The sequence below is a fragment of the Phalangium opilio genome, unplaced genomic scaffold (genome assembly GCF_054372755.1).
Source record: "Phalangium opilio isolate 3A_F unplaced genomic scaffold, DU_Popi_V2 ptg001170l_1, whole genome shotgun sequence".
In the NCBI taxonomy this organism is placed as follows: domain Eukaryota; kingdom Metazoa; phylum Arthropoda; class Arachnida; order Opiliones; family Phalangiidae; genus Phalangium; species Phalangium opilio.
In genome coordinates, this window is record NW_028324255.1 from 10,281,412 (window position 1) to 10,305,965 (window position 24,554).

The following is a 24,554-nucleotide window of genomic DNA, read 5'->3' on the forward strand; positions in this document are numbered from 1 at the left end:
CCCTTACGTTTTGAGTTTCGCTCAGTAAATCACCGTCAATACTTTGTTCGTGGCATTGCTCATTGGCGGTCACACTTTCACTATGAATATGCCTTCTCCCCCGACCGTACTGAATCCCAGCGGCTCCTCCACCGTCGTCTACTAGCCGAACTACGCGACCGTCGCGCCAGACCTGAAACAAACCTTGTTATTCGTCAGGGTAAATTAATTGTGCGTGGTACTAACTCACAAGACACGCCCATGCCTGAAAATTCAACCCATAGTATGCCGATACCTCTCTCCTCTCCCAATTCCAATCCTGTTCAATACCAACCCCTTCATTCCAACAACACCTTATCCATGCAAAAAAACTAACTGATACCCCACCGTCCACCACCAGCCTCGTCGTAATTTCATTTAATGCCCAAAATCTATATGGTAAAAGGCAAGAACTATCAGCGTTATCTCACACTTGGAATGCAGATTGTATCTGCATAACCGAAACCTGCGCAACTCCCTCGTTAAGTGATGCGGTATATAACCTGCCTGGCTATACCCTACTACGTCAAGACCGTTCTGATCGCCCTGGTGGTGGGGTATTTATTTATCTCCGTCAAGATTTAGTTTTTCATCAAATAACTTCCCATGTGAGCTACTCTGAAGCTGTATGGCTTGAATTAAAACCACGTTCCTCAACCTCCTGGATTATACTTGGGTGCATCTATCGTGCTCCCAGTACGTCTGAGGCAGCCACCTTAAATCTCTATCAGGACATCAAGTCTTTTTCTTCTCGTGCTGGGGAAATCATCGTCACGGGAGACTTCAACCTACCCAAAATATGCTGGTCAACTTTATCATGTTCCATAGGATCGACAAAGCTTCATAGAGCTTTCCTTGACCTCTTACATTCCGCGGCTCTCCAGCAACATGTAAATTTCCCCACTCGTTACAGCCAAAGCCATTTAGTGAGTGCCAATACACTAGATCTTGTATTAACCAAACTTAATATAATACCAACGGTCGCCGCTCTCCCACCACTTGGAGGTAGTGACCACTTAGTACTACACGTTTTATATCCCCTCCTGGGTCCATCCCAATCAAACTCTGGCCATTTCACCCGAGACTTTGACTACACGCGTGGTGACTGTGTTCGCCTTAACTACCTAATATCTAACCATGACTGGTCCGTTATCACTGGTCTAGCCACTGATGCTGCTTGGACTTACTTTAAAAATACGCTCTTTGACTTCATCGCTAAGTCTATCCCCTTATATGACCACTCGGATGCCCGTTCGTCTCACCCTTGGATATCGGTATCCACCAAACGTGCGATACGAAAAAAAGAGAGACTTTGGAAAAAACTATGTCGACTTTTGAAGTCTGGAAACTCACTTCGTCATAATCTTACGCAAGCGGCCTATAAACAACAAACGCGACTTGTTAAAAAACTCCTCCATGATGCAATTGCAAAATCTCACCATCGCAAGCTAAACTCTATTCACGCAAATCCACGTATAGTAATTCCTTACTAAGTTTCGTTGCCGATTTTATTTTAATTTAAATTTTGTTTGGTTTGGGAGAGCTTTATTTAAGGCATAGACTACCGACTGAAAAATAGCCCATGAACTTACATTAGTATATCGGAGAGAGACTGGAGATTCTTCCTTAGTAAAAGAAAGTGAAGAAGTGATTTATTGTTACAAAAATTTCAAGGTGTATACAGGTGAAGATTTTGGGGTTAGAAAAGGGTGGTGATTTTCCACGACAGGGTTCGACCTGTAGGATTATCGATTGAGTTGAAAACATGTTATCCTACTGCTCACCCTGGGGCTTTTCCCTTTTCTTTACAAAGTTTTCCATTTTAACATTCTCTAGAATTTATATTTTTTCTTTTTTGTAGTGATATTTTTTAGGGTTTTTTTGACAATTTCTATTTTGTACAACAAAATTTTAGTAACTATTTAAGTAGCAATTTTAATAAGTAAGAAATTTAGTAACAAATTTTTTTAAGTAAGAAATTAAGTAACAAGTTTTATAAGTAAGAAATTAAGTAACAAAATCAATTTAGTTAAGAAAATAATTAACACTCCCCGCGTAATATTGACTAATATTACTAAATAACATTTTATTTTCTCCTTTTTTTATCTCTAAGTTATACAACAATTGAATAGGACGTCTAATTGTATTTCCATTACTTGTGCGAAGTTCGCAAGATCTGATTTTATTATCTCTGCCTAATTTAATTTCCGTTACAACACCTAGTTTCCATATGTGTTTAGGCACTTTATCTTGGTGAATCAACATTACATCTCCTATCTTAACCTCGCTTTGTTTATTTTTAGCGCAATTGTGGTGCGCTGATCGCAATTCCATTAAATATTCGTGCCTCCATCTTCTCCAGAAGGTCTCTATCAATTGTTCCCTATATCTAATTCTTTTAACCATTTCTCTTTGAGTTTCCGGAGCCTTGACCAGTTTTAAATTTTGAGGGGGTAAACAAGTAATTCTTTTGCCGGTTAAAAAGTGCGCCGGTGTGAGTGGGGATGGTTCATCAATGTTGTTAAAACCGTAGGTTAAGGGTCGTGAATTTATAGCGGCTTCTGCCTCTACCAGAATAGTTTCCATTTCCGAAAATTTAAGCATGGCTTTTCCCAAAACCTTTTTTAGTATTGTTTTTGTTGACCGAACTAGTCTTTCCCAATAGCCTCCATGCCAGGCCTCCCTTTCGACTATGAATTTCCATGTTATTCCTTTTGCACTAAAAAACTCCAATAGCTCTTTTCCATTTAATTTTTCCCAAATAAGGTTAAGTCTTGGCTACCCTTTTTAAAGGTTAGAGCGTTGTCAGAGTAAATTACTTCTGGTATTCCTCTCCTTCCCATCATTCTCTTAAAGGCCATTATGAAATCTTCGGTAGTTAATGTTTGAACTAGCTCAAGGTGCACAGCACGAGTTACAGCGCTAGTGAATAAGCAAATGTAGGTTTTCTCAGTGTTTTTGTTTGTGTTGTTTCTTATGTAAAGAGTACCGGCAAAGTCCACGCCTATTACTGAAAAGCTTTGAGTTTGTTCAATCCTATCCGAGGGAAGAGGGGCAGTTGGGGCTTTCCCAGCCTTAGCTAGATCTTTTTTGCATGTTACGCAGTTTTTGATGGTTGTTTTTGCTACCTGTCGCGCGGCTATTATCCAGTATTGTTCCCTTGCTTGAGTTACGGTACTTTGGACCCCACTATGCATTACTAACCTATGACATCTATCCATAATCAGTGATGTAAATCTATTTTTGTTTAAGATTATAGGGTGTTGTTCCCTATAGGTTAGAACTTTTGATTCCGTTAGCCTGCCTCCCACACAAATTAATCCGTCCCCATTCAGTATAGGGTTGAGAGACACTAATTTTGATGATTCGGGGATAGGATTACCGTTTTTGATAGCAGCCCATTCTATTCCAAATTCATTTTTTTGAATATGTTTTATCCAGTTAATTTCCGCTCTAGCCATTTCTTGGGCCGTTATCGGTCCTGTAATTTTTATTTTGTTTTTAGCGCGCTCTAATGCCCTGTAGAGGTATGCGGTGACCCGCAATAGCTTGCAAATGGTTCCATAATTATTTATGTTAATTAAGTTGTTTAGATTTCCTTTCTCCTGAGATCTAATAGTCAAGTTAATAATTTTTCTTTTTTCTAGTTCTACGGACTCGGGGCTAAATTCCAATTCTATATTTTTATCTTGGGGCCAATTTGATTTAGGTTCCTTTAACCATTGTGGCCCTTCCCACCAGACTTTACTTTGAGCCATTTTTTTCCACTGTCACTCCCCTAGTGGGTAGGTCCGCCGGGTTTTGAACTCCGGGGCAATGTGACCAACTGTTTGGGTTGGATAACTCTTGAATTTCTTTTACACGGTTCGACACAAAGGGTTTCCATGTGTCAGACTTTCCCTTTATCCAATGTAAAGCTATTGTGGAGTCTGTCCACATGAAAATCGTTGTGTTTTTATCGCTAAATTCCTCCTTGACGTAATTAACCAATCTAGAGCCTAAAAGGCATCCTATTAATTCTAGCCTAGGTAGTGTTAGTGTTGATTCTTTTAGGGGGGCTACCCTAGCCTTGGCAGTGATTAGCGCTGTACCAACTTTCCCTGATTTTAATTCAAATCTGACATAAATAACCGTAGCATAAGCCCCTTGACTAGCATCGCAGAATCCATGTAATTCTTGAGATACAATATCGTCCTGGCTAACTCCGTAATAATGTCTTGGTATTGAGATATTACGTAATTTTGGCAATTCAAGAGTCCATTTGCTGAAGTCTTCAGCCAATTTTGGGGGTAAGGCTTCATCCCAACCTAATTTTAATTTCCATAGTTCTCGCAAAAGCATTTTTGCTCTAATTGTGTAAGCCGAGAGTAGACCTACAGGGTCAAAAATTTGTGCTACGGTACTTAAGACTTCCCGTTTGCAGATTTTTCCGGTTTTAATTAACTCAAATATTTTTGTTAAGTCAAAAGAAAAGGTATCTGTACCCGTGTTCCATCTTAATCCCAGAACTTTTAGAGTTTCAGGCTCCGTTCCTCCTTCAAATAAGGCTATTTCGTTTTTGTTATTATTTTCTAGCATTCTGTGATCGCTATCTGCCCACATTTTCCTTGATTCTATAGAATTTGTTTGCCATTTTCGAAGGCGCATACTAGCCTTTGACATGAGCTCCATAGCCCCTGTAGATAATTTGAAAGCCTCCTCTACACTATCATCCCCGCTAGTCAGGTCATCGACGTATAGATCATTGTCTAACATTTTTACTACCTTAGGATCAGTGTCGGGGGTGTTTTTTATGTGATGTTTAATTGTAGCTGTTAAAATGTGGGGGAAGAAGTTATGCCAAAGGGTAATCGTGCAAATCTTAACTCTATAAATTGGTTCATTTGGATTTTTCCAGTGCTATCCTGTACGACCCACAAAAATCTAACCGAGTCCCTTTCTTCCTCGTGTAAGGCTATCATTAAAAATGCCTTTTCAATGTCAGCGATAAACGCTACTAAATGTTTTCTGAACCTAATTAATAATAGAAGCAATTCTGGAGTTAAGTTTTTGCCTGGGTCTAGGCAGTCGTTCAACGACGGAACCCCTTTTGCGTGGGAGGAGCCATCATTGACCACTCTTAGTTTTGTTGTTTTGACTTCTGGTCTTATTACGGCTTGATGGGGTAAATAATAAGTGCCCGGTTTTTCTATACTTGGTAATGGGACCCTTTCTATTATACCTAATTTCAATTGCTCGTCTATAACTTTTTTATAGTCCGAAAATAATATGGGATCATTCATGAATCTTTTATTTAAAGCAATAGCCCTTTTTGTAGCTACCTCCTTGTTGTTGGGTAAGACCCCTTTTTCAGTTTTCCAAGGAAATTGCACGTGGTACCTCCCTTCTATTTTTTCTATTTTTAAATCTAAATTTTCTGCGTTTTGATCTTGATTTTGTTTACAATTTCCGTCTAAAATTCCAAGACTTTCTAAATCCCAAAAGCCCTTTACTATGGTTTTTAATTTACTTACTCCTATTCCCATGGATATAATTGAACATTCTAGTAATTCTGAGTTTCTTCCTTCTCTTGACCCTTGGATAGCCCATCCTAGCATTGTTTCAATAGCCACCAATTTATGTCCAAATCTTTCTGATTTTCCCGTGGCAACTTCCCAGTAAAAATCTCCTCCAATCAAGAATTCTATGCTAGAGCTACAAGCTAGATTCCCATTAATCTGATCTGCCAATTGCCATCCCTTTAAGTTAATAAAATGTTCTACTTCCGCGCTGTTGTATGATGTTATAGTTTTGCAAATGTATGGGACTTCTAGCGCTGTTATTTCCACCCTTTTGTTTGGATTTTGTGTGTTTTGCAAGACTAGTTTTATTTGTCTACGTTTTTCTTGGACTAGGATTTCGCTACCAAAATGATAAATTTCTACTACCTGCTCTCCAATTATAGGTAATTTTAGTTGTTCAACTATGTTATTTGTTACAAAACTAGCCTGAGCTCCGGGGTCCAAGAGACCTCTAATATTTTTATTTTCGTTAGTGTTAGGATTTAAAGCTATGGCTCGAGCTGTTTGTAATAACACCGTTCTCTCACTAGTTACTGACATGGTTTGGCACCCAGAAACAATGCTTTCTGGCGTTGGAGACGATTGGGTTTTAATTATGTTAACCTCATTTTTATCACATAAAGCAAAACTATGTCCTTTTCCACATTTTTTACAAATTTTGATATGTGATGGACATATATCTGCAGAATGATTTTGCCTAAGGCAAGTAAAACATCTTCCTTGATCCCTTACTATTTTTTGTTTTTGTTCTAAGTTGAATTTTGTGCAATTGGGGGATCTATGGACACTATCCTGGCAGAAGATGCAGTAAATGTTATCAGAGGGGTTTCTTTGATAATTAAATTTGGGATAATTATTTTGATGATAATTTTTGGGGTAGTTATTTTGATAAGTTCTTGGGTTATTGTTAAACCTTATCCCCGTATTCAAAACCGGCGCTGAAGATCTAGGCCTAAAAGAATTACTTTCGTTTTTTGGTTTAAATTGAGACCCATCCGTTTTGGGTTTGGGGTTTCCTGGCGTAGCTCCCAGAAGTCTCGCAGATTCTCTATTTTCTAATTCTTTCTTAATAAATTCTAACAAAAAGTTAACATTCCATCTACGTTCTTCGTTTAATTCCCTAGAATATTGTAGCCTAAAATCCTCGGAGAGACTTTTTAAGATAGAGGCACAAAAGGCGTTTCCCTTAGCTGAAGTATCTACGTTTAATGCTTTTAAGCTGCGAATGTTGATTTCACAAGTGTTATAGTGGTTTCGTAGTGCCTTTAAATTGTTTGAATCATTAAGTGGTTTTAATCCTAAATCTAACAATGCATTTGTATGACTTAAAATTGCATAATCCGGTTTTCCAAATTGGTTAATCAAAATTGTTACTGCTTCATCATAAGCCTCATCAGACGCGAAAAGTCCTTCTATAGCCATTTTGGCTTCTCCTTCTAAGTAAGATTTCAAATAATTGAATTTTTCTACCTTTTGAAGTTCTTCTTTGTTGTGTACTGCTGCCTTGAATTGGTTCCAAAACGATGACCACTGGGTGAGATCGCCGTTGTATTTCGCCATGATGAGTTTTGGTAGTTTCGTTGTTTCCGCCGTTTTTGATTAAATAGATCCTCCCCCGTTGTTTCCAAGAACGCTGAGGTTGGTATTAGATCCCGATATTGACGGTACATTTGAAGTGGTTTGTATATTCCTTGGTTACGTATTTTATTCTAATTTTCGATTATTCCGATTTTTAATAAGTATCAAGTCCTCGCGGTATTGTTGAGCAGCTTTCACTTGACTTTCCGCTTCCGAGGTCGAATCCATTAATTTTATTATTTTTTCCTCCAGTTGAATTAGATCTTGTTCTTTTTGTTTTACGCACGCCTGTGCATCTTCCAAATCATCCTCATCGGGTGATTCTTCTTTTAACAGCTTTTCCAAAGACGTGATTAGTTTGGTAGTTAAAGTTCTTATAGCTTTCCTGGTTGCTTTTAGGTTTTCTAATTCCTTTTTCTTTGCCGAGGAACCGCTTGCTCCCGCTTCTTCGCCATCTCCAGCCATTTTGATTGAGTTTATTTTATTCCGATTACTAATTTACGTTTATTTTAGGGGATGTGGTTTAATCCCGGGTTGACACGCACCATATAGTAATTCCTTACTAAGTTTCGTTGCCGATTTTATTTTAATTTAAATTTTGTTTGGTTTGGGAGAGCTTTATTTAAGGCATAGACTACCGACTGAAAAATAGCCCATGAACTTACATTAGTATATCGGAGAGAGACTGGAGATCCTTCCTTAGTAAAAGAAAGTGAAGAAGTGATTTATTGTTACAAAACTTTCAAGGTGTATACAGGTGAAGATTTTGGGGTTAGAAAAGGGTGGTGATTTTCCACGACAGGGTTCGACCAGTAGGATTATCGATTGAGTTGAAAACATGTTATCCTACTGCTCACCCTGGGGCTTTTCCCTTTTCTTTACAAAGTTTTCCATTTTAACATTCTTTAGAATTTATATTTTTTCTTTTTTGTAGTGATATTTTTTAGGGTTTTTTTGACAATTTCTATTTTGTACAACAAAATTTTAGTAACAATTTAAGTAGCAATTTTAATAAGTAAGAAATTTAGTAACAAATTTTTATAAGTAAGAAATTAAGTAACAAGTTTTATAAGTAAGAAATTAAGTAACAAAATCAATTTAGTTAAGAAAATAATTAACACCACGCGCTTTCTACCGATTTGTACGCTCTATGCCATCTCGCCTTAATATTTGCCTACCGAATGGTTTAAAAACGGACTCTGATTTTGCAATGGCAAACTGTGTCAATCATACTCTAGTTCAAAATTTCAACTCGTCACCCCCCAATTTCAATAATCTCCCTTCTCCATGCCCTAATAACATGCAAGATTTCTATCCAACACCCAATGACATTTACTCTGTCCTCCGTAAACTTGATGTTAAAAGTGCCTCTGGTCCAGATGGGATACCCAATAGAGTCCTAAAAAATTGTGCCTCTTCTTTATCCAACCCACTTCATGCTCTCTTTACCATATCCTTATCTGAAGGTGCATTACCGTGTGATTGGTGCACAGCGCATGTTACCCCTATTTATAAGGGCAAGGGGAAAAAAGGCGATGCTGCTAATTATAGACCTATTAGTCTTACTTCTACAGTTTGTAAGGTTTTAGAAAAATGCATTCGCGCCCCGCTGTTAAAATTTGTAGGCCCCGTCCTCAGTAATTTTCAGCACGGATTCCTTAATAACCGGTCAGTGGAATCAAATCTGTTATCCGCCTTTAATACCTGGTTGGCCACCTATGATTCGGGAACACGTGTTGATGTTATATATCTCGATCTTGCCAAGGCATTTGATACTGTCCCCCATGCACGGCTCTTAGCCAAGCTCGATTCTTTACGCGTCCGTAACAATATCCTATGTTGGATTAAATCCTACCTCCGAAACAGATCCCAATCAGTGCGCGTCAATGCTGATTTACTCCCATTTAACCCAAACCGTTTCTCCCAATTCCCATATCTCCCAATCCCATTTGACCCAACACTATGTCATTTCCCCCAATTTCTTTTCTCCCAATTCAGCATAAAACATATGTTAATAAATTCAAAGAGAATTTTTTTGTTTTATTAACAATGATATGTTTTACATATTCAGTTTAGTTTGAATTTCCATTTTATGATTTCTAGATATTCAAATGAAGTTTTTCTGCCCGCATCCAGTTCCCTTTTTAGTTGTTTTATTCTTTCCTCCTGAATCTTGTATTTTCTGTTTGGTGGTCGAACAGGTTACCCACCATTTCACCCAATTTAAAACACCCAATTCCCATTTACCCAAACATCATTCAACCCAATTCCCAGTTCTCCTATTCCAATTAACCCAATATAAGACTCAAATAGAGTAGAATTAGATGGTTTTATTTATTTATTTATTTATTTTTTCATTTCATAAGGGATACACTTACTTGAAGTGTATAACCGTTCCAAAGAGGAAGAGACGTCCTCCAAACCAAACCAAACCTAACCTAACATAACAGTAATGTTTTGGAAAAGGCATATTATTTGAGAATTTACTGAAGCTAAACATCAATATTTTGGAAAAGGCGTACCATAGTTAAATAATTTATAAAATATTACTAACCTAACCAACCCAAACCTAACCTAACATAACAGTAATGTTTTGGAAAAGGCATATTATTTGAGAAGTCAATAAGGTTAAACATTAGTATTTTGGAAAAGGCGTACCGTAGTTAAATGATTTATAAAACACGAACTTTTTCGTGGATCTAGCAGAAAAATATAATACATTAAGAATAACACTTCACATTAATTGGTAGGAAAATTATTTAACCTAACCTAACCTAACCTAACCTAACCTAACCTAACCTAATCAAACCAAACCTAACCTAACCTAACCTAACCTAACCTAGCTTAACCTAACCTAACCTATTCGCATTAAAAATAATCAAATTCGTTTTGAAAGGAAGTTAAGCAACCCTTTGCAACATAAAACATTAGACGAAACCATTCGATTGGGAGAAATGAGAATTGAATAGTTTGGGATAAAAATTACGATTGGGAAATATAAGATTGGGAGAACTGGGAATCGGAAAGTTTGGGATAAAAATGTATTTTGGGAAACACAGAATTGGGAGAAATGGGACCATACCGTCAATGCTTGCCTTGGCGACCCCCTTCTTGTTGTTAGTGGAGTACCCCAGGGCAGTGTTCTCGGCCCGCTTTTGTTCCTAATCTATATAAATGACCTTCCGAACAACTTAACTTCCCCCTATGTTTATTTGCAGATGACCTTAAAATTTACCGCGAAATTCACTCTTTTAATGATGTCAGTCTTCTTCAAGCTGACCTTACTCGGCTTGAGACCTGGTCTGTTGATAATGGTCTAACCTTCAACAGTCAAAAATCTATGGTACTATCAATTGCGTGTACCAAAGCTAACCCTGCATTACCATCCCCGTACTACCTAGCCGGAAAAAACATTCAACGTGTTAACGAATGTCGGGACTTAGGCATCCAGGTCACACATGACCTCACCTTCCACGCGCATATTAGCAAAACGTACCGTCGTGCCACGGGTCTCCTGGCAACTATTAGAGCAAATTTTCCAAAAATTTCAAATAAGCTGCTAACCAGGCTCTTCCAATGTTATGTCCTCCCTGTTATCGAATTTGGCAGCCAAATATGGAATCCATATCGCGTTGCTGATATAAATTTATTAAATAAAATACAGGCCAGGGCCTCAAAAATCCCCCTTCATCTTCGTAAATTACCACGTGGGGCGCGATTATCTGCTCTAAATTGGTCGCCTCTCGCATCCCGACGTACTTACCTAGATCTAGTTAGCTTATTTCGTATTCTTTCCCGTGAAGATCAAATTTTTTTTAAGTATCCTCCTCCAGCAACTCACAATACCCGAGGGCATAGGCGTAAACTTTTCCTACCCTCATCCTGTAAAGATCCCATGAAGTACTCCTTTTTTCGGCGGGTTATTCCCATCTGGAACTCTCTCCCCTCTGATCTGGTTTTGGCCCCCTCATTACCTGCTTTTAAACTAGGACTAAGAAAATTCCTCAAAATTTAATATTTAGTCCCGAACCCTCCTCCCTTCATGTCCAACTACTATTACCTGGAGCTGTAAGGTTTATTGTAAACCCTAGCTCGTCATCTCACACGGAGAAAAAAAAAAAAGCGTATGTACACTATTAAAAAACTAAATGTGTTTCAGTGCCAAATTTTTCTAAATTTCTTTTTTACTGTTGGACGTTTTTTTCTGGAGTAAATACACTTATTGTTAATTTGATTTTATTGAGGTTCGGATCGTGTCCACGTAGACTGTACTTTATGGTCGAATCTCTGTACTTTTTATCCCAAACTAAGGAATGCATACAGTTGATAGGAATAATTGCACCTCCATATATATCCCATGTTCATTTCTACGATGGTTTTGTGGTTATTCCGGGCTTGAGGTAACTTACTTTCCCTGTCAGGCCTCATAATGATGGCGGCATTCTAACTGCCGTTTCATTGGTTGGTAGCCACGCCAGTTCCAAGGTGCAACAGGCAGCGTGATAGATTATTCGCCAGGTAAAATTCGTCATACCAAGAAGTGATATCTAGTTTATTAGGGAGAAGGTATAAATTCGCCACATTTCAAGCTTTATCTCCAGTCCAAACTTATACGTAGGTCCGGAGTTAATCCCCGCCGCCTCTAAATTACAACCAGCATCTCATTGGTTCTTGAAAACTCACGTCAGCGCGACGAGAATGATAACGAAAATTACGTATTACCCGACTGAGGAGAGGCGAAATAGCCCGGGGCCTCCTTTTACGTCTCCCCTTGTATTTTGAAAGGGTGACTGGGACTATAGCGCTCGAATACTTAGGCATCTTATACCTTCTCCATAATAAATTAAATATCACTTCTTGGTCATACATAATGATTAGTCTAGCTAGCTCTTCACACAAAATCCGGCCTAGATACGTTGAGTGAAAATGGTTTTCACGTACATACACAATGATTCCAATTAACTCTATTCATTCCAGCCCATACTAAAAAGAAATCGTGACTGAGAAACTTCCCTAAAACGTTGCTAAAAACATACTTGGTTAGGACGTAGAAAAAAATGGGTTTACATTCCCAAAATTGGACTGCTGATTCAATTTGACCAATCCTGACCCTACCCACATCTGTTCAACTTCATAGACGTAATATTATTATACTAACTCATTCCCAAATATAAGCATACCACTTCTTACATTTAAGGGGTATAAAAAGTTAACAGATGCAATACAAGCCAAGGCTTAAAGAGTCATAGGAAAAACAGGGCAAACCAACCAAAAATCCTTTTACCCTTGCTATAAAGAACGGGGTTTTTGTGTGTGAGCGTATAGGTCCTTAAAGTTCCGCTATTTCATGGACTTTAAAATTTCTCTACTAAAGAGGACCAGAAAAGAAACCTAATTTTTTTGGCCATCAAACGAGCATAAATTATGATTGGAGTGAGCTGAGGGGAATGCATTATTTACTTCACCCCCTTTCCGGTGTCTATCTATAAACAGTAATCACTTTGAAAATAATTTATTTCGAAATTATGACCTTGCAATACCTGAAAAAAATATAATATAGATTCTAATTTATTACGTCACCCTGTGCGCTTAACATTAAACACCTTCTTGGGCTATTTTCCCTCACGCCATAAAGCACCGCTAGAAGCACTGCGAGTCGGCTAGCCTCCTGCCGCGTGTAGTGAACTCGGGTTAACTCCATCTGGTGGTGCCTCTTGGTTGGCGTCAGGGAAATAACCCAAGAGTGTGACCTCCCCATGGAATAGTCTATAGATTTTTTTGGTATCGACAAAGCCCTCTGCTAGTTTTCCCGTCCCCATAGCATTTATAAGGTCCATGGATATTTTGTAAAAAGGACCCATCTTCGAGCTACAGCCACAGATACGCAACCATAACATTGTTTCCAACTGAACTTTTAGGGTTATAAAAAGGGGTCACGGTATGGTCATTTTAGTCAATGTCCGTTCCGTTTCGATCTTTTATAATAAAAAGCACCCCTTCACCCGCTATTGGTCGCTCGAATGAATCGTCTGCGTTGATTTTTAAATATCAACCAGGTGGGTTAAAAATTTCAGGGGAAGATGATATTTATTCGGGGGTTAAAAAAGGGTAATAGTTCTGGTAACCCTCGGTGGTTTTATGAAAGACTAGAGGTCTTTACTAAGGGTCAACGCGTCATCTATTATATCACCTAGACGCGCGACTCGTGGCATGGCCGGAATGAATGAATGAATGAATGTTTATTAACTTTCTCAAAGAGATCCCTTTTAGAACATGGAGGAGCAAACGAATTTGCTCACAAGTTACAAGTACTAGTACAACAGTAAAAGTGTTACATAAAGAAATCAGAATAAAATAAAAAAAATAATGGAAATAATAAAAAGTGTTTTAAAGACATAGTTCAAATGTGATTAGAGCTGTAACCTGAGAGAAAACCATTGCCGCAGAACGCGCTTCGACACTGCCACCGCCGGGAAGTTGATTTCGTCACCGAAACCAAGATAAACGGGCAAGGGATCGATCCCTTCCCAGGAAGGTTCGAAGCCCTCTCTAATTTCAGCAAAGGCTGGACAATGAAGAAGAACATTCCTAACATCCTCTGCTACTTCTCCGCAATTTAGGCACATGGGGTTCTCACCAAAAATCTCCGCACGTCTAGACGCCAGTGGCGTCGCCAGGGGTTTTTTGGAGGCGCTTGAGCCCCCTGATAATTTTCTGAAGCCCCTCCTAAAATTTCTTAAAAGCGCCCCCTTATATTTACCGAAAGCCTCTCCTAATTATTCAGTTGGGGTGAATTGAAGTTTAAGTGAAATACACGTAGAAACACTATTTCATATTTATATCATACAGTCGTAACAGTCTATTTTCATGATTTTTCCATAGCATAGCTACACTACTGAGGGCAACATCTTCCCCCTTTCGCCTCAATCGCCTGCTTTCCGAAGCAAGGCCCGTCCTCTAGCCACTAAACTACCGAGGATCTCCTAATCGAACAATTTGAAATTTTGCCATTAACTGCCCCCCCTCAATTAAGGACGCCCACTAGTCACACTCGAGTTTAGTCTAGTCCTGATTAATAAAATTAATTTGTGTGATGCGAAAGCTTTTGTGATAAAACATGCGTTCAGTCCTTAATTACTTTCATTATTTTATTACTATAATATTCGCCTTATAGACAAGAGGGTGTCGTGATAAAAGTGATGAGTTTTGAAAAATTGGAAACACAATACTTTAGGGAGGGCTTAAGCCCTCCCAAATTCGAGACCCTGGCGACGCCACTGCTAGACGCAGTGGGGAGCGCCCCTGATCTGGCTAAGAATAGCAGGTCGCTGGCCTTACCATTACAGTAGAAGGCCTTTACCTCGGGTTAAGTCTTCATGCGGTATAACGAGAGGCTAGGGTGTCGGGCCACTTCCAGTGACCATTTCCTTTGCGAAATTGACTGTACCGACTCGTCCACTAGGGCATACCACTCCCTGACGTTAGCAGCGCCAGCTCGTACCGTCGCACTACCATACTCCCTATCAAGAAAGCTTAGGCGAGTAACCCACTTCGATCTATGCCCCATGGCACGAAGGTACAGGTAAACTTTCTTTACCATACGCTGGTCCGACATAAAGCGCAAACGTCCGAGGTACCGCAACTTGCTTTTTGCTCCCTGGCCACGAAAGAAGACCAGTCCATCTCTCCAGTTATGGCAGCCGACGCAGAGATGAAATTTCCGACCACTGCCGCCTTACCAGCCGCATTTTGGGCCCGTTTGTAGGTCTTAATTGTATGATCCTTGAGACAGAGGACCTCATTGCCATACGTTAGAGCCGGTACAGCTACTCCCTTCCAAAGCGTTCTAATGACCCGGTACTTATTATAGGAATGACAACCTTTATGCTTGACCGCGCCCAATAATCTGTTCGCTCTACCACACATCTTCTTTTCATACTCAGCGAGGTAATCGGTGCTTGGAATAAAGGCAATACCCAAGTATTCTACCATCTCTGAGACGAGGATTTTATAGCCCTGCAGAGTTAATGTGGCATCCTCAGCAGGCAATTGGGCGTCTAGTCGAAGCACTTTGCATTTGGGGGGACTAAACTGCAGCCCATAGTCCGAGGCGTAATGCCCACAGATATCCAATATACCCTGCAAGTCCGTCAGGGTCTCCGCAAACACGCCAATATCATCAGCGAAAAACATTGCTGGCAGAGAAAAATCAAGATGGCTGTACGATGGATGCGTCAGGCGGAAACCCCGGTTCGATGTTCGCAAGTTGCGGTCGAGCGGTTCAAGATAGAGTGCGAAGAGAATCGGCGATAGAGGACAGCCTGCTTCAGGCCCACCGTACTTGGCAGGAAGTCTGTTGACACATCGCCGTACCAAGAGCGATAGAGGGTGCGTGAGTAGAGGCAGTGCAGATGATGTACGAAAGCACTAGGAAGCCCTAGATCCTGAAGGGTTTGCCAGAGCTTATCTCGGCATACACTATCATACGCCTTTCGTAAATCCAGAAGTGCAACGTATAGGTTTCTGTTTTCAAGCCTGGCCATCTCTATCAATTGGGTTAGTATGAAGAGGTTATCCGCACCTCGCCGGTCGTGCCTGAAGCCATTCTGTAACTCCCCAAGTATGCCCTGCGTCTCCACGAAGTTTTCAGACGGGCCTTTAAAATGGACATGTAGAGTTTAGCCACGCATTGAGAAAGCGCTATGGGTCGAAACGATGCCAAATCTTCCGCATATTTATCCCCTCCTTTAAATACCAGTCGTATTTCTGTAAGATACCACGAATCCGGGATGTCTTGAAGCAATAGAATGTTGTTGAAGATGGCGAGCGTGAATACCGAGGGAGCGTAATAATTCGTTTGGAATAGAGTCTTTGCCCGCGGCCTTGCCGGAGGCCAGCATTGAGATCCTTGTATTCGATTCGTCTATGGATACGACGGATGTCAAGCCCGATGGATCGCGCTGTGAGGCACCTGAGCCAGGTGAGTGCCACAGGGATGGAATGAGTAGATGGGCCGTGCTAAAGTTCTGTTCTTCGTCTCTGTGATACTCCTCCAAACGTCGTTTAATTGCCTGGGAACTGTCGAGAACCGCCCCGTTCACTGCCTTGACCCTTGAGAGATTTACTGATTGTCGGGTATCCTGAAACAATCTCCAAAACGTCTTTCCGGCTAGTTTACGGTCCGCTTGTATGTCAATTTCAGTCTGTCTATCCAATTGCTTGATTTTGGTCGCGACCAACTGCTTAACGATGGCCTTTTTTTCAAGATACGTCTTCCACAATTCCATTACCCCAGAGTCGGGTCTGGTACGTTTTGTCTTTACAGCCCTGCGATACGCTTTATTAGCTTCCTTCCTGCGACCGATGGCCGTTTTAACCTCTCTGTCAAACCATCGTTTATGAACCCGCTTTTTCGTGTCACCCGTGGTTTTCCCCAATATAGTAGCCGCAGCGTCAACTAGCACGTGTGCAAAATCAGGGTACAATGTCACACTCTGAGAAAGGATAGTATCCTCGACCTTTCGACTGTACTTCACCAACCGTTCTGGCTCACCTGAACGCCATCGAATCTGATTACTTTTAACAGGCAGTGACACAGCTCTGGTACTTTGGGCTTTGAATGTGACCGTAATAGCATTATGATCGCTCCCTAGATAAACGTTGAAAAAAATTCTGATTAAAGAGATAGTAGCATAGCGTGTATTTTCAAAGTATACAAAATGTTCCAAAAAAGAGGATTTGGTTTTGAGTCGAATATCTTTCATTAAATTTTGTCACAAGGGACACCGTTTTCAAGACATAATTGGAGTGTTTTAAGGATGACCCTTTTAAGTAAGAAATTGAACGGAACGGCAATATAATTTAATGGGTCATAGGTAAATAATTCCAATCCTAACTTGTCTAGGATGGTCTCTAGGAAGTCGGTTTTTCAAAGTTACTTCAGCTTAAGGCAATTATTCTCCTAATAGAGTTTGAGGCAAAAAGGATTGGCTTTGTTTAATACGAGAAGAAAATTCGATATCACTAAACCGAAACTTTCTTCGCAAAATCGGTCATAGAAGTTATAATACAATTTCGATTAAACATTTATGACTTCCCATAATACAATCCCACTCATGTACTTCAGTCCCTTTTTTGTAACACCCTGATTAAAATATCAAAATCTTATGCAAGCCTAAATTAAATACTACTATCCCTTTAAAGAAATTAATCCAGACTTACCCCTTTATGGTCATCACCATTAGAGTACCCACCATGACTCATTCAATTGAAAAAAGCGGGATGTATGTAGTTGGGACGTTCTCACTTAGAAAAAGGTTTTCGAGCAGACCAATAACCATTCGTAAAACTACGTACGCTCTTCTCCAATTTCCGAACCTTTAATTCGGCGTCTAGATGACTTTTACCTCTGACCCCCGGCTACAATACCCTTTTGTCATATAAAAGAGAACCAAATGATGAAAAACGTCATGGATTGGGTCATTTTAAGTATGGCTAGGGTGGCTAAATTAAAATTGCATCGAGGGGATTGATTGGAAGGGGACAAGTATTAGTGATCGGACATTTGCCACTCGCTTTACTGAAATAGGGGGCTTTTGACCTACCAAGGTATTTATTTGTTTTCTCGACATGTTTAAATGATATGCATATAATTTTTAATTTGAAACTAATGACTATTAGAATTGTTTCTATTAACAATATTTTATTGAAGATATCAACAATTAAGTATTGCAGATGACGTTTTGGTATATAATTCTATTGGACGACTGAAAGTTTCTTTTAACACTCATCTTGTCAGAATCCCAGTTAATCTATTACCGATAACCTGTAACGGTTCGAGCACTGTCAATGGCGTACTCTTTTAAAGAGATACACTTAATACCGTTAGTACAGTCGTTTGCCCTGGGAAATATGCCTAATCAGGTGACATAAATAGGATTTGATAACATAACCTAATTGGGTGTTATCTTTTATAATCAGTGGGTTCGATGGACGATTTTGAGTGGAAAATGTAACTCTTATGACATCTTGCCCAAAGGTGAACCGTTTACAAGCTGTGATTGGAGGTTTTTTAAGGCTGACCCCTTAAATTTTAGTAAGAAACTAAAGACTGCTAATTTAATTTGAGAGGTCACCCCTAAAAATAATCCTAAAATAAGTAGTAAACGGTGGCACTCAGGGCAAAATGTTATAGAACATTTTCGACTCAAAATTATCCAAAGAACCCACAGTACATTGGTCGTCCTACCACCCATTTTGAAAAACTCAGAATTGTTTTGTAATACGGCCATCTTGGAAAATGGCGGCTGGAAGTGTAAAAGCCTTTCTTATGGAATAAAGTTTCAACAGTAACCTTAAGTATAGCGGCTGTTTGTTGTTTTTGCTTTGAATTTACCCTCAGAAATCTTGGCGCCGCAAAATAAAATCGAAACGCTCATTAAAATGGAAAAGTAAGCTTAAATGGGGCAACACCGGGTGCTTTTTGCTAAAATTTGCAATATAAAGACGAAGGCGAAATAAATTTTGGTTTGGTGATATCGAAATTTCTTCTCAAAATTTTGTAAGAAACGCTTAAAGGTTAGTCCACACTATGGCTTTTTTTCGCGTCGCAAGCTACGTAACGCTCGCGCGCGCGGTACGTCGCTTCGCACGGATCGTTTACACTATAGAAATTCGCTAAGGTATACGCCCTCGTTTTGACAAACTTCGCAGCATATCCGAGAGCTTCATTGGCTGAATATTATATCCGGGTTAACTTTAGACCTTAATAAATAATCAAATTGAGAAGGGGGTTAGTCAACAATATTGAACATATAGGGAATCATCATAAAGCTCTTTATATAACTGAAGTTTTGGAATTAAATGATGGTAATTACCAACTCTTTTCTCTGCAAAAACTTCGCGAACCCATATCCTTCTTCTCGTGCAATTTCTATTAAGGTGATTTATTAATAAAAACGAAAATAGTTGTTGATTTCCACTCGTTTACGAGAAACACTAGGCCTATTAACCGGAGACATATTTGTTTACGTGAAAATATCTCGAATACACGGCGTCTGCGCCAACCAGGAGACCTCTGATTGGCTGCGAGGCTGCAATCCTTGCGAAAATCTTTGACACGCCAAAGATTCATTAGCGTTGTTGAACAGTGTCTCGCAATTAAGATTGCTCTTTTCGATGACAATTGCACTTTCATTTCTTGTCAGGAATGGTGGATGGTAAAAAGCAAAAGGATCCAATTCGAAATCATGGATGGATATTTTAAACGATCCCTGAACATGAAGTAAATTTCGTTATTGAAACTCTATTAATTCGGGCGAGCGAGAAAGAATCACCTTAACGCGATAAATGAATCTTGCGCGATTGAGAAAACTAGTCTACCAAAAGTTAAAAACAAGAATATAATCGAACCGAGGAGTGAAACCGTTGAGAAAAGTGATTTTAGACGAAAGATGCGGAGAATTATTTAATTGTTATCCTAACAAATCTCTCGGAAACGAATATCAGTCAGCTTATGAACACTTACGAGATTTTGTTAAGGTCATGCAGTAATTCATTTTGTCGAATCATTTACAGGGTCAAGTGGGAAAAAGTCTCCATTAGTTATGTTATATAATGAACCCACGCATAATTTTTTCAAAGTAAATAATTTTAAACGCTTTCTTTAATTACTGAATTACGATGATTAAATACTTAATTCTTACGATGGTTTTAAGAAATATCATGTTTTCACTTTACACACGCCACGTTCATTTTTCGATAAAAAACTGGAATATTTCACTCCGTCTTCTCCCTACGAAACGCTCAAAACGATTATCTTTTCTTCGGCCCCTAAGAGAGTCACGTCCACTTCCCTGTCTTTCTTAAACATGGACACTCCAGTAAATTTCGCTTAATAAACATTTCATACACCACCCAATTCATTAATTTCCATTCTCGGTTCAATTGGGTGCTCATTTTAATTGTGTCCACCTTGGTCGTTCTGTCACTTTTGCTCGTCCTTCACTCCATCGTAACCAACAAATACAAATCGGTGTCCAACAAGAGAGTTGTCAAGAAAATGGCCAGAGAGACCCTGGGAAATATAAATGAAAACATTGAGTTTAACACCCAAGAGACTGCAGTTAATTAAAAGCGAAATCTTGCTTTCGAAAAACGAAAACCGTTTAAATAAAACCAAGATAAGATTTCACACGAGTGAAGTTTACTTGAACGGACATAGAATTTTCCTCTTTTAATATAAAGATTCAATATTATCAAAGCATTGTACAAAACTTGACTTCAATTAAACTTATTCAAATACATTTATTCCAACCACATTTCTAATCGTCCTTAAAACAATGCATCGCTAAATTCATAGGAATTTCGTGTCAATATTCCCGAGTTATAAAACCTAATCCAACCTTAGCTTCAAAACAATTAACTACCAATTACTTAGATGGAGACCACAAATCAACTTCGATTTATGTGTAATAACCTTAAACGATAATTGATGTTTTATGTGGGGCCATATTGCTCCCCTTGCTTCAAAAGGGTCGCTTACACCATTACTGTTAAAATTGAAATTCCGTCTGTAATTTTGCTTTGGTCCCATTGAACCGAATTCCCATTCGACAGAAGGGGGTTTTTTTTGGGGTCCCAGTCGACCGAACGTAGCCAAAGGTGCGGTTTTATTATAGTCCCATTGGACCGAAATTCTATTGAACTGGAAGAAGACATACTGTGTGGTTTTGCATTAAATATATTTTTAATTTCACAACTTATTATTGTTAAAATAAATGTGAGTTAAAAATGTATTACTGCACTTATTTTAACTACGTTTTAATTACGGCGAACCTCACCTACCCTAGCCTAACCTAACCTAACCTAACCTAACCAAACGTAACCTAACCTAACCTAACCTAACCCAACCCAACCTTGTTTGGAGGTAAAAAAATTATTTATATGAGTATTAAAAGCCCGCCTCTTACCACGAACAATTTATTAGCAATAATAGAAATATTTTGGAAAAGATGTCAGATAATTAATTGGGAAATATTTTGGAAAAGGTGGCAGCTAATTAATAGGAAAATCTTTTGGAAAAGGTGGCAGCTAATTAATAGGAAAATCTTTTGGAAAAGGTGGCAGCTAATTAATAGGAGAATATTTTAGAAAAGGTGGTAGCTAATTAAAAGGAGAATATTTTGGAAAATGTGGCAGCTAATTAGTAGGAGAATGTTTTGGAAAAGGTTGCAGCTAATTAATAGGAGAATATTTTGGAAAAGGTGGCAGCTAATTAATAGGAGAATGCTTTGGAAAAGGTGGTAGCTAATTAAAAGGAGAATATTTTGGAAAAGGTGGTAGCTAGTTATTAAAAGGAGAATATTTTGGAAAATGTGGTAGCTAATTAAAAGGAGCATATTTTGGAAAAGGTGTCAACGAATTATTGGAACCAAACCAAACCAAACCTAAACTAACCTAAGCTAACCTAACCTAACCTAACCTAACATAACCTAACCAAACCTATGCTAACCTAACCTAACCTATGCTAACCTAACTTAACCTAACCTAACCTAACCTAACCTAACCTAACCCACCCGAAACCAAAATATTACAATTTTAATTTAAAATTTAAAGACATTGATGGAATTACCATTAAGACTGTACTTCATTTTAAGCACAATTTGTTTATTAATTCTATATATCTCTTGCCTTGAAAGGAATGAAAGTGAGCGTTTTAATTAGTATCACGAAACATTTACTTTTAATATTATTAACATACCATTCGGAGATTCGAACCAACAACCTATCGCATCCAGGTCCAACATCGTATCCACTACACCACCGAATCGCTGACGGCTACAGTGTTTCAAGTTATATTCATGTATTTTTTAGAGGCATATTCGGACGATTGGGATTTCGGTCCATCGGGAATATAGCCATTGGGCTGGAAATCTAAAATCATTGCGGGATATTCGGTCGAATGGGATTTCGGTCCATTGGGAATTCGGTTGAAAGGAACGATACCGTAATTTTATTGTGGGCGAAATCAAAGGTTAATTTGACGCGAGATATTTTGCGATATATTTTTGCAGTTGCCAATCATTTTTTTTAAACTTTTTTTTCCAATTATTCATTAACACTTTGAAAAGGTTTTCGGGGAATTATTTGTATGTTAAAATCATACATTAAGTCAACCCATAAGTATATCTATAACAACCACAACCACTTGTAAACTCCGCGAACTATTTCGAAGATAATTGCAGCAAATTAACCAACTGTATTGAGAAACAGATAACGTCAAGTTAACTCGCTTAACTGGACTCGGGGATGCAGTTGACCGACCAAGCAAGATATTTGTTACCGAGCCTCGGTTTAATGAAATGCATATATTTTTTAGTTAATGTTAAAAATTAGTTCCATGGTTAATTATTTTATTCAAAACTTGTTTAGAAAAAGAACTACTACTTCATGGATATTATTGCTTTCATTTGAAAGATCTTAATGATTATTAGAACTATGGTTCTATATACAATATTTTAAAGAAGATATCAACAAATAAATAAAGCAGATGACGTTATAAAGTGGGTGACTGAAAGATTTCTTATAACACTAATCATTCTCAGATTCCCAGTTAATCAATTATAGATGACATGTAAAGACTTAAGCACTGCCAATTGCAGGGCTTTTAAAGTTACGTTGAGTGACTGAACCCTCGTGATATAAACAGGGTTCAGTAACATAACCTAATTGGGCGTACTTTCTATAAGCAGTGGGTACGATGGGCAATTTAACTAGGGTCATCCATAAAACACTGCAATATTAACTTATTTATGGTGGCCTTCAGGACACAAAGTCATAGAACCCCCTGTACTTCTGTCCTACCACCCTTTTTGGTACACCCTGAAGTGTTTTGTTGGACGGCCATCTTGGAAAATGGCGGCTGGAAATGTAAAAACCTTACACAGGGAATAACGTTTTAACGGCAGCCTTAAAGGGCCACTCGTACGAAAAATATTTCTACACTTTTCTTTTAACGTCAACCAGATGTCGTAGCGGTAGCGATAGGTTGTGGGTAGTGTTTAAGCTGATCAGCTCACGCGATTGGCGTTATTTAATGTCAATCATCCGTCAAGGGAGTACCTTACCTATCATTCTCACCTTAGAGCACTAACAAGCTCGTAAAGTTCATTTTATCTGTATCATGGTAGTCTCAAGTGACATTGTTTAACAATATAAAAATCATGTTGGTACTTTTAGTACTAAAAATAGTAGTTTTCCCTCTATCACACTTACTCTTTCATATATTCTCGACTGTAACAGTGTGATTTCTCGTCATTGGCGTCTTCGCGATATTGTTAGGCGGTGTACGGTACGGTTAACTAGGCATAATATAAATAAAAGCTGGCGCGTTAAATTTTACAGCGTAAATTTGAAAAGTATCGGCGCAACGTGAGTTCTGGTGAGACTTATTATTGGAAAATATAAAAAATGCCTGTTCCCAAAAAAGGTAAGACAATGGATATTGGAATTATATTATATTTTACTTAATATTTTATTTGGCTTTCCCCGCTAAATAAATATTATTATTATTATTATACTGTAATGATTTTTTTAACTATAGTGTACCTGCAAAGAGTACATATTGGTGTGAATTTTACCAGATGGGGAAATCTTCTAAAGAAACTTCGTGTTTCTAATGAAGATTTAGCTAAAATCCTCTTAGATAAATAGTATTTTATACATTAACGTGTTAACAACACCTTAAAACAAATATTTGTTTTTAAAACAGTGAAGGAGAAAGTAATGATAAAAGAATCTACAGTTCAGAAACTCAAACCGACAAGATAATGTGCACTAGCGTGGAGACTGGGACATGTTATCCGCGTAATGTTGATGTTGGTACGAGCCCCAAATTTTGTTTCCCAAATCATAATAATTATTTAAAATACAAGAATAGAAGTGAGAATAAAATTTTAATTTTTGTTGTAACTATTACTAAAGAAATAATTAAAATCATTTTTATAATATCGCATAAGGAAACCATCTCCAAAGACCCCAAGAAGCAAATATGGCTTAGTCATAGAATCACCCTGCATTTCAACGCCTCCCAAATCAAATAAAAAGACCATTTCTACACTACGTGAAAGTGCTTTTTTTACAAAGAAGCGAACACTTAATTTTGATGAAACGTCGCCATTGTAAGTGCATTAGATAAGTCCGTCACCAATTTGGCCCCCATAGCATTCATGGTTTGTTAGGTTAGTTTCTGAAAGGTTAGGTTGAGTTTAGATTTGGTTAGGTTTCGGTTTTCTGGCCTAAGTGCGGTTTATATATTTTGATAATTATCTTTTCTTTCAAATATGTTTTCTCACATGTAGATCTCACTTGAATAAAAACCATTTAAGAGAACAAGCT

General features: G+C 38.5%; 3 protein-coding genes across 3 annotated transcripts; all 3 read right to left on the reverse strand.

Annotated features, from left to right (window-relative positions):
* Window positions 1-2,765: 2,765 nt before the first annotated feature.
* Window positions 2,766-3,479, reverse strand: LOC149587196 (uncharacterized). Its single transcript, XM_089863510.1, has one exon. The coding sequence runs from the start codon at window positions 3,477-3,479 to the stop codon at window positions 2,766-2,768; it is 714 nt and encodes a 237-aa protein (XP_089719636.1).
* A 283-nt stretch (window positions 3,480-3,762) lies between these two features.
* Window positions 3,763-4,773, reverse strand: LOC149587197 (uncharacterized). Its single transcript, XM_089863511.1, has one exon. The coding sequence runs from the start codon at window positions 4,771-4,773 to the stop codon at window positions 3,763-3,765; it is 1,011 nt and encodes a 336-aa protein (XP_089719637.1).
* A 35-nt stretch (window positions 4,774-4,808) lies between these two features.
* Window positions 4,809-7,139, reverse strand: LOC149587198 (uncharacterized). Its single transcript, XM_089863512.1, has 2 exons — window positions 4,947-7,139; window positions 4,809-4,829 (listed from the first exon to the last, which is right to left on the reverse strand). The coding sequence occupies exons 1-2, from the start codon at window positions 7,137-7,139 to the stop codon at window positions 4,809-4,811; spliced, it is 2,214 nt and encodes a 737-aa protein (XP_089719638.1).
* Between the last annotated feature and the right edge of the window lie 17,415 nt (window positions 7,140-24,554).

What these genes read in the sequence shown, in the direction of transcription:
- LOC149587198 (XM_089863512.1), bottom strand. Translation starts at nt 7,139, where the DNA reads ATGGCGAAATACAACGGCGATCTCACCCAGTGGTCATCGTTTTGGAAC. An exon ending in ACGAGGAAGAAAGGGACTCG is followed by an intron (nt 4,830 to 4,946) that starts GTTAGATTTTTG and finishes ACATTTTAACAG; the next exon opens with CTACAATTAAACATCACATA.
- LOC149587196 (XM_089863510.1), bottom strand. Translation starts at nt 3,479, where the DNA reads ATGGCTAGAGCGGAAATTAACTGGATAAAACATATTCAAAAAAATGAA.
- LOC149587197 (XM_089863511.1), bottom strand. Translation starts at nt 4,773, where the DNA reads ATGTTAGACAATGATCTATACGTCGATGACCTGACTAGCGGGGATGAT.